Below are 11,601 nucleotides of genomic sequence, written 5' to 3' on the forward strand. Positions count from 1 at the left end.
AAGATTTTTATTTATACATAAATGCACATAATCCCCCTAACCCAAATAACTAATTATTAATTATCAATCCAAATTCATACAAGAACACACAAAAAAGAACGGTACCGAACGCGTCTCCCAACCCCGAACGAACTTTCTAAAACTACGCGTCGGATAACCCGTTCTAGTGCCCTCGATAGAAAAAATTTTCATTTTCCCCTTCCATACTACTTACTACTGACTAATCAATGAATGAATGGATGAATGGATGGGACGGTTCGACCCGCCAATCCCAACGCAAGTCTCACCAGTCCCGATTCAGCTCTAACTTAATACTATCGGGTCGGTTTCCCGAGTCTGCCGAGCATTACCATTTTATGCCTACCGTGGGCTTTATAGGATGCTTCGTATGGAGCAGAATAGTAGGTGCCAAGGACCAGCCAACCAACCATTCAATTATTTAGTTATAACTGTAGACAGTTACTAAGCGGGGGTTTTTGCCGAGCCGAAGCCATAGCTAAAACTATTCCATTCTTCTTTTCCTCATTTTTCTTCCGTTCTGAAGTGGGCTAGATTGTAGTTCGCTACTGAGGATTAGTGAGTCAGAGATTTGATTTCTATACGAACTCCGCGGTAAAGATCAAATCAGATTGGATAAACTTGTCCTTGAGGCTTTTTCTTTTCTTTTTCCCGCCCGTCAATATCTTCCAGTTTCCACCATCCACAACTACTATCCTCTGGGGCGGTTGGAGATACGTACTAACCACAAAATACCTAGACTCTTTCTGGATAAGGATATGCAGGTACAGACATGCCTCACTAGCTAACTACTTAGGAACTAGCTTACTTGCTAGATATATACTATTACTGAGTAATGGTTTGAATACGGGTGCCTGTTTGACTGAGTGACTTACAACTGTGGCACTAGACTGCTTGTAGGTAAAATGTTGTGGCTATTCGCCTTAGAACGCTGGGGCGTTGAAAATGTGGGTTCGGAGATTGGTTAATTAGCTCACTTAGGTGAGGCGCCAAGGGAGAGAGGGATGACGTGGGGAGGGGGGTTATGTTCTTGGTCTACGGAGTGGTTTTGGGATTATGCTTTGAGGAGCGGAAGTGTAGATTTTTCTTTGTAGTAGGTTATTGTCGTGTAGGACTAGGATGTGCATTTTGGAAGTATTACCTAGTGGGTGCTTAGTTAGTAGTATTGTGAAGGTTCAATTGCTTCCAATGTTCGGAACATTGCGTTGTGCTGCTGCTACTGCTGCTGAATGGATATATATTTAGCATCATCATCTTCGGCATCTTTCCGTGATCTGCGGTAAACTATAAGCGTACTATCATGAGAAGGGTAGCTATCGCGCTGTACTAGGTGAGTGATTGTTAACATATTAGTAGTAACGGGGACAAATGACAAGTGTGTCATTACGTAGGTGATTGTCAGAAATCAGCCATTGGTGATTAAGTTGACCCGGATCAAGTATAAGCTTAAATCTTCATTTACATGCCACGGAATGGTTAATGGATCTACGCTTGTCAGAACATCCAACACTCTGTTCAGCACTAGTATTCATTCACATCATATGCATACAATATATACCGAATAATGTGACATGGAAAAGTCCATCAAGTATCTGACTTTCCCTTCTCCGAACAACTAGCACCCCTCTCCCCTACCTCTCCCACCTGCTCCACTCCATCTACAACCAAACCCTGCACATCAGCCGGTCCCTTGAACTGCTTCCGAGCTGTAGTGAACCACGTGAAAATGCTCAGCAATGCGATCAGTCCGATCGCCGCACTGGTGTAGTTCATCGAATCCGGAGTGACTGGTGCATCTGAAGGAAAGTTGAAGGTAATAAATGCAAAGAATAGAAACAGGAATCCCAGGCTGTGTAGACTGAGCGATATGGGCAACGGGAAAGAGTAAGGACCGTCGACGGGGGCGATGTCATGGCCAAAGAAATATCCGAGGAGGCGAGCAAGAAGAACTAGTGCGTAGGAGACGTCTATGATAGTGACACTGTCAGCTATATTCATATGTCCAGGTTTTATGGGAACGTCTTACAGAACCCCGTGGTCGCAATAGACACAACCGTATTAAACCCAGTGACGGTGCCGAAGTAGATCGAGTTGAAAGCCATTTGCACCACAACGGTGAACAATATCGCATATATCGGGATCTTTCTCCTCTTCTCCACCCGGGATAAAATCCCAGAGAAAGGCATTCCCCGGTCCCGTGCGAATGCAAATAGTGCTCGGGAGCCCTCCGCAACAAGACTCACCGAGGCTACCATCATGATTACCGTCATCATACTGGTCATAAAGCAGGCCGCGACTTTGCTTTGGGTTGAGTCGTAGAAGATCTGCAACACAGGGACGCCCGTAGAGGAGTTTGCAGTAGCATCAATGTCGCCGATGCAGAAGCAGAGCGCCAAGAGAAAAATGAACCCCGTAACAGCGCCCATACCAACGGACATGACCATGGCTTTGGGCGCATCTCGCGAGGCATGTGTCATTTCTTCGGTCATGTGGCTTGGAGTATCGTAACAGCACATGCCGAAGAAGCTTTGAAGGATTCCGACCATTGTTGCCATGGCGGATCCGAAGCCGGTTATATTCTGGAAATCCTGAAATACGAATGCGGCATCTTGTTTGTTTTTGTTGGTTGCTAGTAGAACTACGACGATGATGATGAACGAGCAAACGTTCCACAGCAGGATGGCCCGGGATAGACGGTTGAGCAGGTGAGGCAAGAACATATTGACCAGAAGAGCCCAGATTGCGCATGCATAAGTGACCAAGACAGTATGCCACCGCTCGATTACATATCCGGGATATACCAGGTTTGCTTGTCCGAGGATGAAGTTGGCTGCGAACGAGTTGTTCGCAGAGCCCATGGCGAGAATACCTGTCCTCGACTGAGCATCGTGACACAAATAGTCTGGAGATATACCATGGCTTACCCATTAGCATGAACCACCCCGTTATGTACGACATCTCTCGAGCGATCTTTGGCGGTGCTAGCAGAAAGACCCATGAATACTGCCCCCCGGCCACGGGCCACCTTGAGCACCATTCTGCCATGGATAGGGCAACCGCAAAGGTGATTACACACACGCCCAACCATCCGAAGAGCATAACCGGTGGGCCACCGGCATCTACTCCGATGATGAATACACCACTGAGCGCACTCCAGCTATCGTACATGTTAGTCAGCCGTTCGACATGGTAGGATCGGTGTGGACTACCAGGTAACGATACTAAAACTGAAGCCTATCATATCCAAGAGGCCGAACGACCGTTTGAATTCTGGAGTTATGAACGTTAGTCAATATACTTCCGATTCGAGACTCCACCAGGAATACTGTCTTACCTTGTTGATAGCCCAAGTGCTCAAGCGTGAGGTCTTCTTCGGTGCCATGGCCGAAGACATCTTTGGGCTCCACAGACATGATGCCGATGGTGGTGACTGCGCATCAAGGGTCTTGAGGCCGATCAGATTGACGACATATCTGCTATATATCCAGCCGGGACAGCATGATAAGCTCTTGACGATTATGTACCGTGTCGGTCGGCTGGCTCTGCAGCTCAGCTTGCCAAGTGGTGCTTATCAGCGGATCGACCGGTGACATACCGAGTTGGAGAACCGCCATTGGCAGGACGCGCATCTTCAGCAAGGGGCATTGGGCCTATCAAAGGAGTAACTTTATTGCTTTTTCGGACCCTCCGACATGCTTTCGACCTGCAGTTTTCGTTTGATTGAGCCAGCAGCGCGGTCGGAGTATGACTCAGCTGCTAGTGACTCCGATTGTGATGAACTAACTAGCGGGGTACGTACCTAGTCCCTTGCTATATAACCAGTCAATGACAATCAGCGCCCACATGATTCGAGATCGCTTTTGACACCCGCAATGGCTTACATCGAGAACTTACAAGGGCTCATAGCCCAACCGCTATTATTGGCGGTCCTCGCAATTTCTAGCGCCATATTCTGCAGATGCTTCTATCGCATCTACCTCCATCCTCTATCATCGGTGCCTGGTCCTAAGCTCGCAGCCTGCACTTCGCTATGGTTAGCATACCACACATACATCGGCGACGAATGTACAGTAGTATATGATTTGCATCGCAAATACGGCCCGGTATTACGAGTCGCTCCCAATGACGTTGACATCGCCGATAAAGATGCGCTGGAGCCAATCTACGTTGCTCGCGGTGGTTTCCCCAAGACACCAGTATATTCCAAGTTCGACATCGACGGACACACGACCATATTCTCCAGTCTGACGTTGCCTGAGCGAGCAACACGAGCGAAAGCTGTCGCCCCTCTTTTCTCTACGGCGTCAATTCGCAACTCTCAAGAAGCCTTACGCGAGATCTTCGACGACTTCGCGAAAAGACTGCAGGCTGAAGCACGCACTGGTAGACCAGTAAACGTGCTTAATGTAACACGTGCCATGGCAATCGATGCTGTAAGCACGTATCTGTTCCACGAGAGGTACGGCGCCATCACGGAGAATTCAGAGTCAATGTCGGCATCGCCGTTTGTGGATTCCTTCGTCGGAGTAGGTGCCTATTTCAATATCGTGCCGGGGAAAATCGGTGGTTTTGTCACCGAGGTCATTGAGCGCTGGAGCACGACCAAGAATGTGGAGCAGTCGCACGGACTGATCGACCAGTACGCTAGAAGGCTTGTCCAGACAGCGATACCAAAAAGTGGAAGCTATCAGAGCCGTTTGTTGGAGAAGTCGACCATAGCACAGTCTCAGATTGAAGTCAAAGATGTCTGTTTTGCAGGAACTGATTCCACGGGGATGAACACCGCGACGATCTTGTGGTATCTTGCAAAACACCCAGAAGTGTGAGTAGCAACAAGGCCAGAGTTGTACCCCAATGTCACTGACTGGGCTTTCCTGTAGTTATGATCGTCTCAGACAGGCGGTCATGAAGAGCATTGAAAACGACGAGGATCCAACCGCGTGCGCGTACCTGCGCGGCGTCGTCCGAGAAGGCCTACGTCTTTCTTGGGCCAATCCAATTCGCCTGCCCCGTGCCGTTCCGACTGGGGGCTGGAAGTATCGTGACTACTATTTCCCGGCTGGTACGAGTGTTGGCGTTGCGGCCTATCAGCTGCATCAAGATAGCAGCGTGTTCCCTGAGCCGCATCGTTTCCTTCCTGAGCGTTGGGATAACGCGGACGACGAAATGCTCACGGCATTCTTTGCGTTTGGAAAAGGAACTAGAGCCTGCATTGCCCAGTCGTTGGCAATGTATGAAGTCACCATGGCTATTTTCACCGTGGTCAAAGAAGATGTGCTGCGTGGAGCGTCGATCGTGGAAGACCGGATTGAGATAAAAGAATGGTTCAATTCCAAAGTCAAAGGGCATGAGATTTTGATAAAGTTCGCCAGTGAAGCGACATACACTCACCAAGAGTGAAACAGCTAACTAGAGACGTGTGTTTGAGAAAGCCTGAATGAGATGCCGCGCAGAATAGACACTTCAAAAGTCATCTTTAGAGAAATCAATATCCTTACCATCCAGCCACTCCGCCATTTCCTTGTATACCATGTCCCGCTCTTTGCCGAACAACTGGGGCAGATTCTGCTTAATCGGATAGCCTAGCCGGCGCATACCATAGGCCAGAAACCGGTAGCCTTTGGGCTCCTTAGCTAGAGACTCATGGTCAATATGTGGTGGTCGAGTAGGGTCCACTGGTACACATTTATCCTTCTCATAAATAGGATGATTGCAGAGGATTTTCCAGCCCTGCGGCTGCTTCTTCAAAAAATATCCAAAGCGACAGTCACTAAAACCATCCATGTTAGTAGACTCATATCTGAGACAGGGGAGAATTACCAGTCACAATCCCATTCAACACCATTCTCATCCGCAAAACGCCAGGAAATCGTACACTTCATTTTATCGATGGCACGATCACCCTTGATATCGACGGCGTGACCCAGGACCCGATGGCAAATGAATTCACCCTTAGCCCACCCTTCAGCCCAAGTATCAATGGCCTTGTCTCGATAGTTTTGCTGCCAGCTGATATTTATGAAGGCCTTGGGATCGAAAATCTCCCTCAGATCAGACCATTCGCAGGCATCGCGGTGAAGAGGCCAGCCTTCGCAGAGCTCGCGGATTTTGAACCGCTCTAGGGTAGAAGCATCATCGGTATTGTATGTCAGACGGTTGGATGCAGAAGGCGGTTCAGCACCCAAGCTGTAGTCGCCTTTTTCTGGCAGTTTGAAAAGTGCAGGCTTTCCAGTAGAGGGGATTTTGTCCGATTGGTTGATGCCGCTCATTGTATCTGTCTGTTCTTGAGCTTTGCAAGTGGATGTAGTATAGATGACAATCTGTTGGCATAGGAGGTACAATGAGGGATGGACAGAGGTCGAGATATAAATAGAGTGTCTGAATTGACCTTAATTAATTTCGAATGACCTAATTCTCTGACCTACCGGTAGTGGCGACGTATATACTTTTCGTGCCATTTGCATTCCAAGGTGGATCTTGGAAGCGGCTGTCATACCAGGTTTCCTTGGGTTTCCGAACCACATAGTCTGCTTCCTGCAGGGTGGTACCTTAAGGAGGAATTTCCACTGGTAGATGTGGAGGTGGAACAAAACAATAGTATGCAGTAGTTCCAAAGAGTGTCGGGTCTGTCAAGTTAGTGGTAGGAAGGGTGAGACCCGCTCTCCCCACATGACGGCCTCGATAGCCCAATTGTTGAGATGAGCTTAGATCGACTTCATTATAGCTTCTACTTCTAGTAAAGAGACATTCCAACGCCCATTCCTTGCCTGTGTAACAAGCAATCTTATCTCACATACCAGATCTCCACGGGCAAGTCTAAACCCTGACAATGTCCCATACATAGCCCGAATCTACCCGCGGTCTATAAACCACATACCGGTTCTACCCCGAGCTGCAATGCCGGCCCGACTAGGTTATTTTTACGATCTTGCATATAAACACTTGTGCAACATCGGGATCATACTTTGTACATTCAGCCTTACTTGAGGGTGGCACAGGCAATTATGTGGTGGATACTCCCTTGCCTTGTGTTTCCGTCTAGGGCGATGGACGTCAAGATCGTCGGTGTTACTGGGAGTTTGATGCAGTTGCAGACATCGGTTACGTGTAGATATTGAGAGAATAACAGCCTTCATGGGATGATGCGAGGGGCCAGTATAATTGGGACAGAAGGCATAGTGTCTATCTGAAAATAATGAGATGCAGTGCTATCCGCGTTTTTCTTGGTGGTATAGATTTTATTGATGTCCATTGGCTATAGGAGTGTGAAGTAATTGAATTTTAGTTCTTCTTGTATAGCTAGGTTAAAAAGCAAGCATTGCCAAAACAGCTTCACTGGTATTCGGTAGAAGTATGAATGGATGGAATCATGAACAGTTCAACTGTCTTAAACTGGCACTGACAATATGCATGCAAATGGTATCTGGAATGAGAGAAGTTTACAACTTGGCCAACATCTTGTTGCCCTTCTGCAACAGAGCAGCAGCATCGTCCACAAGCTCATCAACAATAGCCTTGGCAGGCTTCTTCTCGTTTACAACAGCAGCAACCTTGCCCATCAGGAAGGGGCGAGCGTTCTCAAGGGTTTCGTCGTCAACATCATCGGGAAGGTTCTCCATGTCGTGCTCGGCCGGGATAATACCCTGGGAAGTGAGCTTCTTGATCTCGTCTTGGCGGTTCTCCTCCCAGTTCTTGATGTATTCGTTGTTACGGACCCGGAGCGGGCGGCCCTAAAGAAGTTAGAAAATGAATCAGGTGTAGTGTTTCGTTGAACTTACCGTGAAGATAATAGTGCGGATTGTGTCGTCGAAGCCAGCGGTACGGACAGCCTCCTGGTGAGCCTTGGGAGCACCAGCCTCATCAGCCAGGATGAAGCGAGTACCAACCCACACGGCCGAAGCGCCAAGCATCAAGGCAGCAGCCACCGAGTTGCCATTGTACAAGCCACCGGCAGCAACCACCTGCACGGGCAGACCAGTCAAGGGACTCTTCTTGCCCTGGCACAGCTTGGCCACGGTAGGAATGAGGATCGTAGTGGGAACATTGCCAGTGTGACCACCACCTTCACCACCCTGAGCACAAATGATATCCGCGCCGGCATCGAGGGATTTCTGGACGTGCTTGGGGTGACCGATCATGTTCATGTACAGGATGCCTGCAGCATGGAGTCTGTCCACGACAGCTTTGGGGGGAACACCGACGGCAGAGACGAAGAGCTTAGCGCCACTTTCGATAATGATGTCGACAAGTTCGTTAAGCTTGCCCTTGGTGTAGTCGTAGCTAAGCAACGGAAAGCGCATTAGCATCTCGGGTTTCCGTTTGTCATACAATCACATGGGTATCTCACTTGGTCTTGCGGGCGCTTCCACCGACCTGGGGGAGCAGCAGATCAACACCAAAGGGAGCGTTCTTGTCATTCAGGAAGCTCTTGAGCTCAGCAATCTGCTCACGGAGCATGTCGGGGGTGTATCCGACACCTCCAATAACTCCCAGACCACCGGCGTTGGTGACCGCGGCGGCCAACTTAGGGCCGGCGGCCACGTTCATACCAGCCAGGAAGACGGGGTGGTTGATCTTGAGTAGATCAGTAAGAGTAGTACGGATTTTTTCTACAAGAGCAGGATGGCATTAGCATTCAAGATCCCCGAAGATTCCGGCGCATTGCATAGTGCATATGAAGAGGCGGTGGCGAGGAACTCACGCGGAGAAGCCATTTTCGAGGATCTGAAGAGGGGGTAAATGGATGACAGGTGGATCGGAGACCAAAAAATAGGTTCAAGGTAGTAATATGTCAGTTAGCAAGTTAAAAAGGGATGCGGAGACCCAGGGTATCCAAGTACAGTTATAAGGTAGTGAGTGTGCAGGCTGGAGGAGCCGAGGACAAAGAGTAACCAGCACGAGCCTCGGTCCAGGGCGTGTGATGGACCAGGCTATTGACGGCTGACTACCCCGAGTTTCCAGCCGAACCACCTGATTCCCGTTGCGGGGTTACCACACTTTGCCTATTCAGTTAGCCTATGATTAGTCGTGGTGGCTGGTGAAGTGTGGCTAGTAAACAGTGTTGTTCACGCCTCAGGCTGTCACAGCCGGAGTCAGGTGACGGGAGTAGCACGGCCCGCGCATGACGTATTTTCATTCCGGATTCGCTGTAGATCTCGCCTCTGCACTTCGTTTCTGAGCTCCGTGGCTGCTGCAGAAAGTATGAGACCCAGGCCAACGGTGACCTGGCATAGCAATGCTGTCGCCTTGACATCAGCTGTCCGCGCTTGTCGGTTCCCCAGCACAAGCCTGCTGCATTCTCAACCATGTAGAGGCGGATCAATTCTTAGCAGATCATTTGGCAGTTTGGTAGCAAGGCAGGTCTTTCATTGATAAGATTAGGGGTATCACATCTAACCTTCTATAGAAATCTGTCTATATCTGGTATGGCACCTTCTAGATTGAATTGGTACAACACGTACTTGTTATGTCCATCATGGTGACAGTCCTATCCTTGACGACAATGAATTTGTAGTTAGGATCTGGATCACAAACCTCACATGCGTAGTATCTAGAGCTGGACTAACTCACTACCAGAGCCATTGGACATCAATCGCCTCAACAGAGGCACATTGAGCGGCATCAATGCAAGGAGATCCCGCCATGAGATCCTAAAGCCCCTGTGTCACACTCGCAAGCTTACAACCAGCCGAGCATATCTATTCAACCCCAGCATGGATCGAGTACATCCCTCCACCCATCGGGCATTCATTGCCTTTGGCAGCAATGTCGGAGACCGCATTGATATGATCGAGGCTGCTTGCCGCGAATTGGAGCGCGCCAACATCCGAATCAAGCGGACGAGCTCCCTCTTCGAGACAGCTCCGATGTACGTCCTCGACCAGGATCCCTTCATCAACGGAGTGTGCGAGGTACGTCCCACCCCCCATTTTCAACACATCAAACTCTAACCTCTCACAGGTCGAAACCAGTCTATCTCCCATGGAACTGCTGGACACCCTGCAAGCCATCGAGCTAGGCCTCGGCCGGAAGAAGCTCATCGACAAAGGCCCACGCTCAATCGACCTGGACATCCTCCTGTACGACGAGCAAATCTTCACGCACGAGCGTCTTGACATTCCGCACAAACTGATGCTCGAGCGCGACTTTGTCCTCCGACCCCTCTGCCAGTACGTTCTCCCCCTTCCCCTCCCTATTCCCAATCACCACTAACCACCAACAGACTAATCCCGCACGAACGCCCCCCCTTCCTAGGCCACTCCCAAAGCTACCTCAACCACCTTAAAACCCTCCCACCTCCATCTCCCACCCCCCACCCAACAACCCCCATATCACCCCTCTTCCCCCCAATCCACAGCACCAACCCGTCCCGCCCAACCCACATAATGGCCATCCTGAACCTAACCCCCGACTCCTTCTCCGACGGCGGCACGCACTCCCCCACCGACCTAAGCACCCTAACCACAACCGTGCACAACATGATCCGCTCCGGCGCCACCATAATCGACATCGGCGGCGAAAGCACCCGCCCGGGGTCCACGCCCGTCAGCGAATCCGAAGAACTATCTCGAGTGATCCCCGCCATCAGACACATCCGAACCACCATCCCAGAGGCCGCCCACATCGCCATCAGCATTGACACGTACCGGGCCCGCGTCGCCGAAGAAGCCTGCGCCGCCGGCGCGGACATCATCAACGACGTCTCAGCGGGTCTCCTCGACCCCGAAATGCTGCCTACCATGGCGAGGACCGGAAAATCAGTCATATTGATGCACATGCGCGGCACTCCCTCCACGATGACAAAGTTAACCGACTACCCCAACGGAATCATCCAAGACGTAGGCAATGAACTCCTCGAACGGGTCGCCGCTGCAGAAGCAGCGGGGATTAGACGGTGGAGGATGATATTAGATCCCGGGTTAGGGTTCGCGAAGAATGAACCTCATGATTTGACTATCTTGAGGGAGTTGAACAAGTTGAGGACGGGGATTGAGGGACTGGAGTATTTCCCGTGGTTGATGGGACCGAGTCGGAAGAGGTTCGTGGGCAGGTTGACAGGGGTCAAGGAGGCCAAGGATAGGACTTGGGGGACGGCGGCGACGGTGACGGCGAGTGTTGCGGGGGGTGCGGATATTGTTAGGGTGCATGATTTTAAGGAGATGTGGCAGGTTGGAAGGGTGGCGGATGCGATTTATAGGGGGGTGGTTTGATGGGGTGGATGTGAAAAATGGGGAGTTTTGTGGATTTGTATATTCAACTATAGGATTGTGGATGGGATAAAGATATATTGTGTATAGGGGGGACGGGACTGGCGTATCGGTTTCCCAGCTTGTTTGGGCGTTGGGAAGGGTTCAACCCCAGTTAACATTGATTGTAGATAGTTATTGGCAGGATTGAGTTAATTATCCTGTGATGATGAGTACACAGTCAGGTAACATCCACATCTATACTGAAAGCCATGGGGGGTAAGTGAATAGATGAAAGAATATCTGTTCAGCAATTTATCCTAGCTACGCTATGAGCAAAGCAAAGCAAATTCTGAAGGGGAGTGTTATCCAACGAAGCAAAACAGCAAATAGCGAG

General features: G+C 49.9%; 5 protein-coding genes across 5 annotated transcripts; 2 read left to right on the forward strand and 3 right to left on the reverse strand.

Annotated features, from left to right (window-relative positions):
- Positions 1–1,602: 1,602 nt before the first annotated feature.
- BO88DRAFT_485607 (GABA permease) lies at positions 1,603–3,431 on the reverse strand (the record flags this gene model as incomplete). Its single annotated transcript, XM_025712358.1, has 5 exons — positions 1,603–1,985; positions 2,045–2,887; positions 2,943–3,175; positions 3,228–3,288; positions 3,353–3,431. The coding sequence occupies 5 exons, from the start codon at positions 3,429–3,431 to the stop codon at positions 1,603–1,605; spliced, it is 1,599 nt and encodes a 532-aa protein (XP_025565909.1).
- A 459-nt stretch (positions 3,432–3,890) lies between these two features.
- Positions 3,891–5,442, forward strand: BO88DRAFT_382745 (cytochrome P450; the record flags this gene model as incomplete). The annotated part of the gene is made up of 2 exons (XM_025704640.1): positions 3,891–4,840; positions 4,899–5,442. 2 exons carry the CDS (start codon positions 3,891–3,893, stop codon positions 5,416–5,418), a joined length of 1,470 nt encoding a protein of 489 aa, XP_025565910.1. The 3' UTR covers positions 5,419–5,442.
- Positions 5,443–5,732: 290 nt separating this feature from the next.
- On the reverse strand, positions 5,733–6,397 carry BO88DRAFT_402384 (uncharacterized protein). The gene has a single exon (XM_025706089.1). The coding sequence runs from the start codon at positions 6,285–6,287 to the stop codon at positions 5,835–5,837; it is 453 nt and encodes a 150-aa protein (XP_025565911.1). The 5' UTR covers positions 6,288–6,397; the 3' UTR covers positions 5,733–5,834.
- Positions 6,398–7,244: 847 nt separating this feature from the next.
- Positions 7,245–8,902, reverse strand: BO88DRAFT_402385 (nitronate monooxygenase). Its single transcript, XM_025706090.1, has 4 exons — positions 8,720–8,902; positions 8,366–8,627; positions 7,797–8,298; positions 7,245–7,748 (listed from the first exon to the last, which is right to left on the reverse strand). Exons 1-4 carry the CDS (start codon positions 8,730–8,732, stop codon positions 7,458–7,460), a joined length of 1,068 nt encoding a protein of 355 aa, XP_025565912.1. The 5' UTR covers positions 8,733–8,902; the 3' UTR covers positions 7,245–7,457.
- Positions 8,903–9,291: 389 nt separating this feature from the next.
- On the forward strand, positions 9,292–11,540 carry BO88DRAFT_402386 (folic acid synthesis protein). Its single transcript, XM_025706091.1, has 4 exons — positions 9,292–9,374; positions 9,425–9,929; positions 9,979–10,187; positions 10,241–11,540. The coding sequence occupies exons 2-4, from the start codon at positions 9,732–9,734 to the stop codon at positions 11,226–11,228; spliced, it is 1,395 nt and encodes a 464-aa protein (XP_025565913.1). The 5' UTR covers positions 9,292–9,374; positions 9,425–9,731; the 3' UTR covers positions 11,229–11,540.
- Positions 11,541–11,601: the final 61 nt, after the last annotated feature.

Source organism: Aspergillus vadensis (assembly GCF_003184925.1).
Source record: "Aspergillus vadensis CBS 113365 unplaced genomic scaffold BO88scaffold_4, whole genome shotgun sequence".
In the NCBI taxonomy this organism is placed as follows: domain Eukaryota; kingdom Fungi; phylum Ascomycota; class Eurotiomycetes; order Eurotiales; family Aspergillaceae; genus Aspergillus; species Aspergillus vadensis.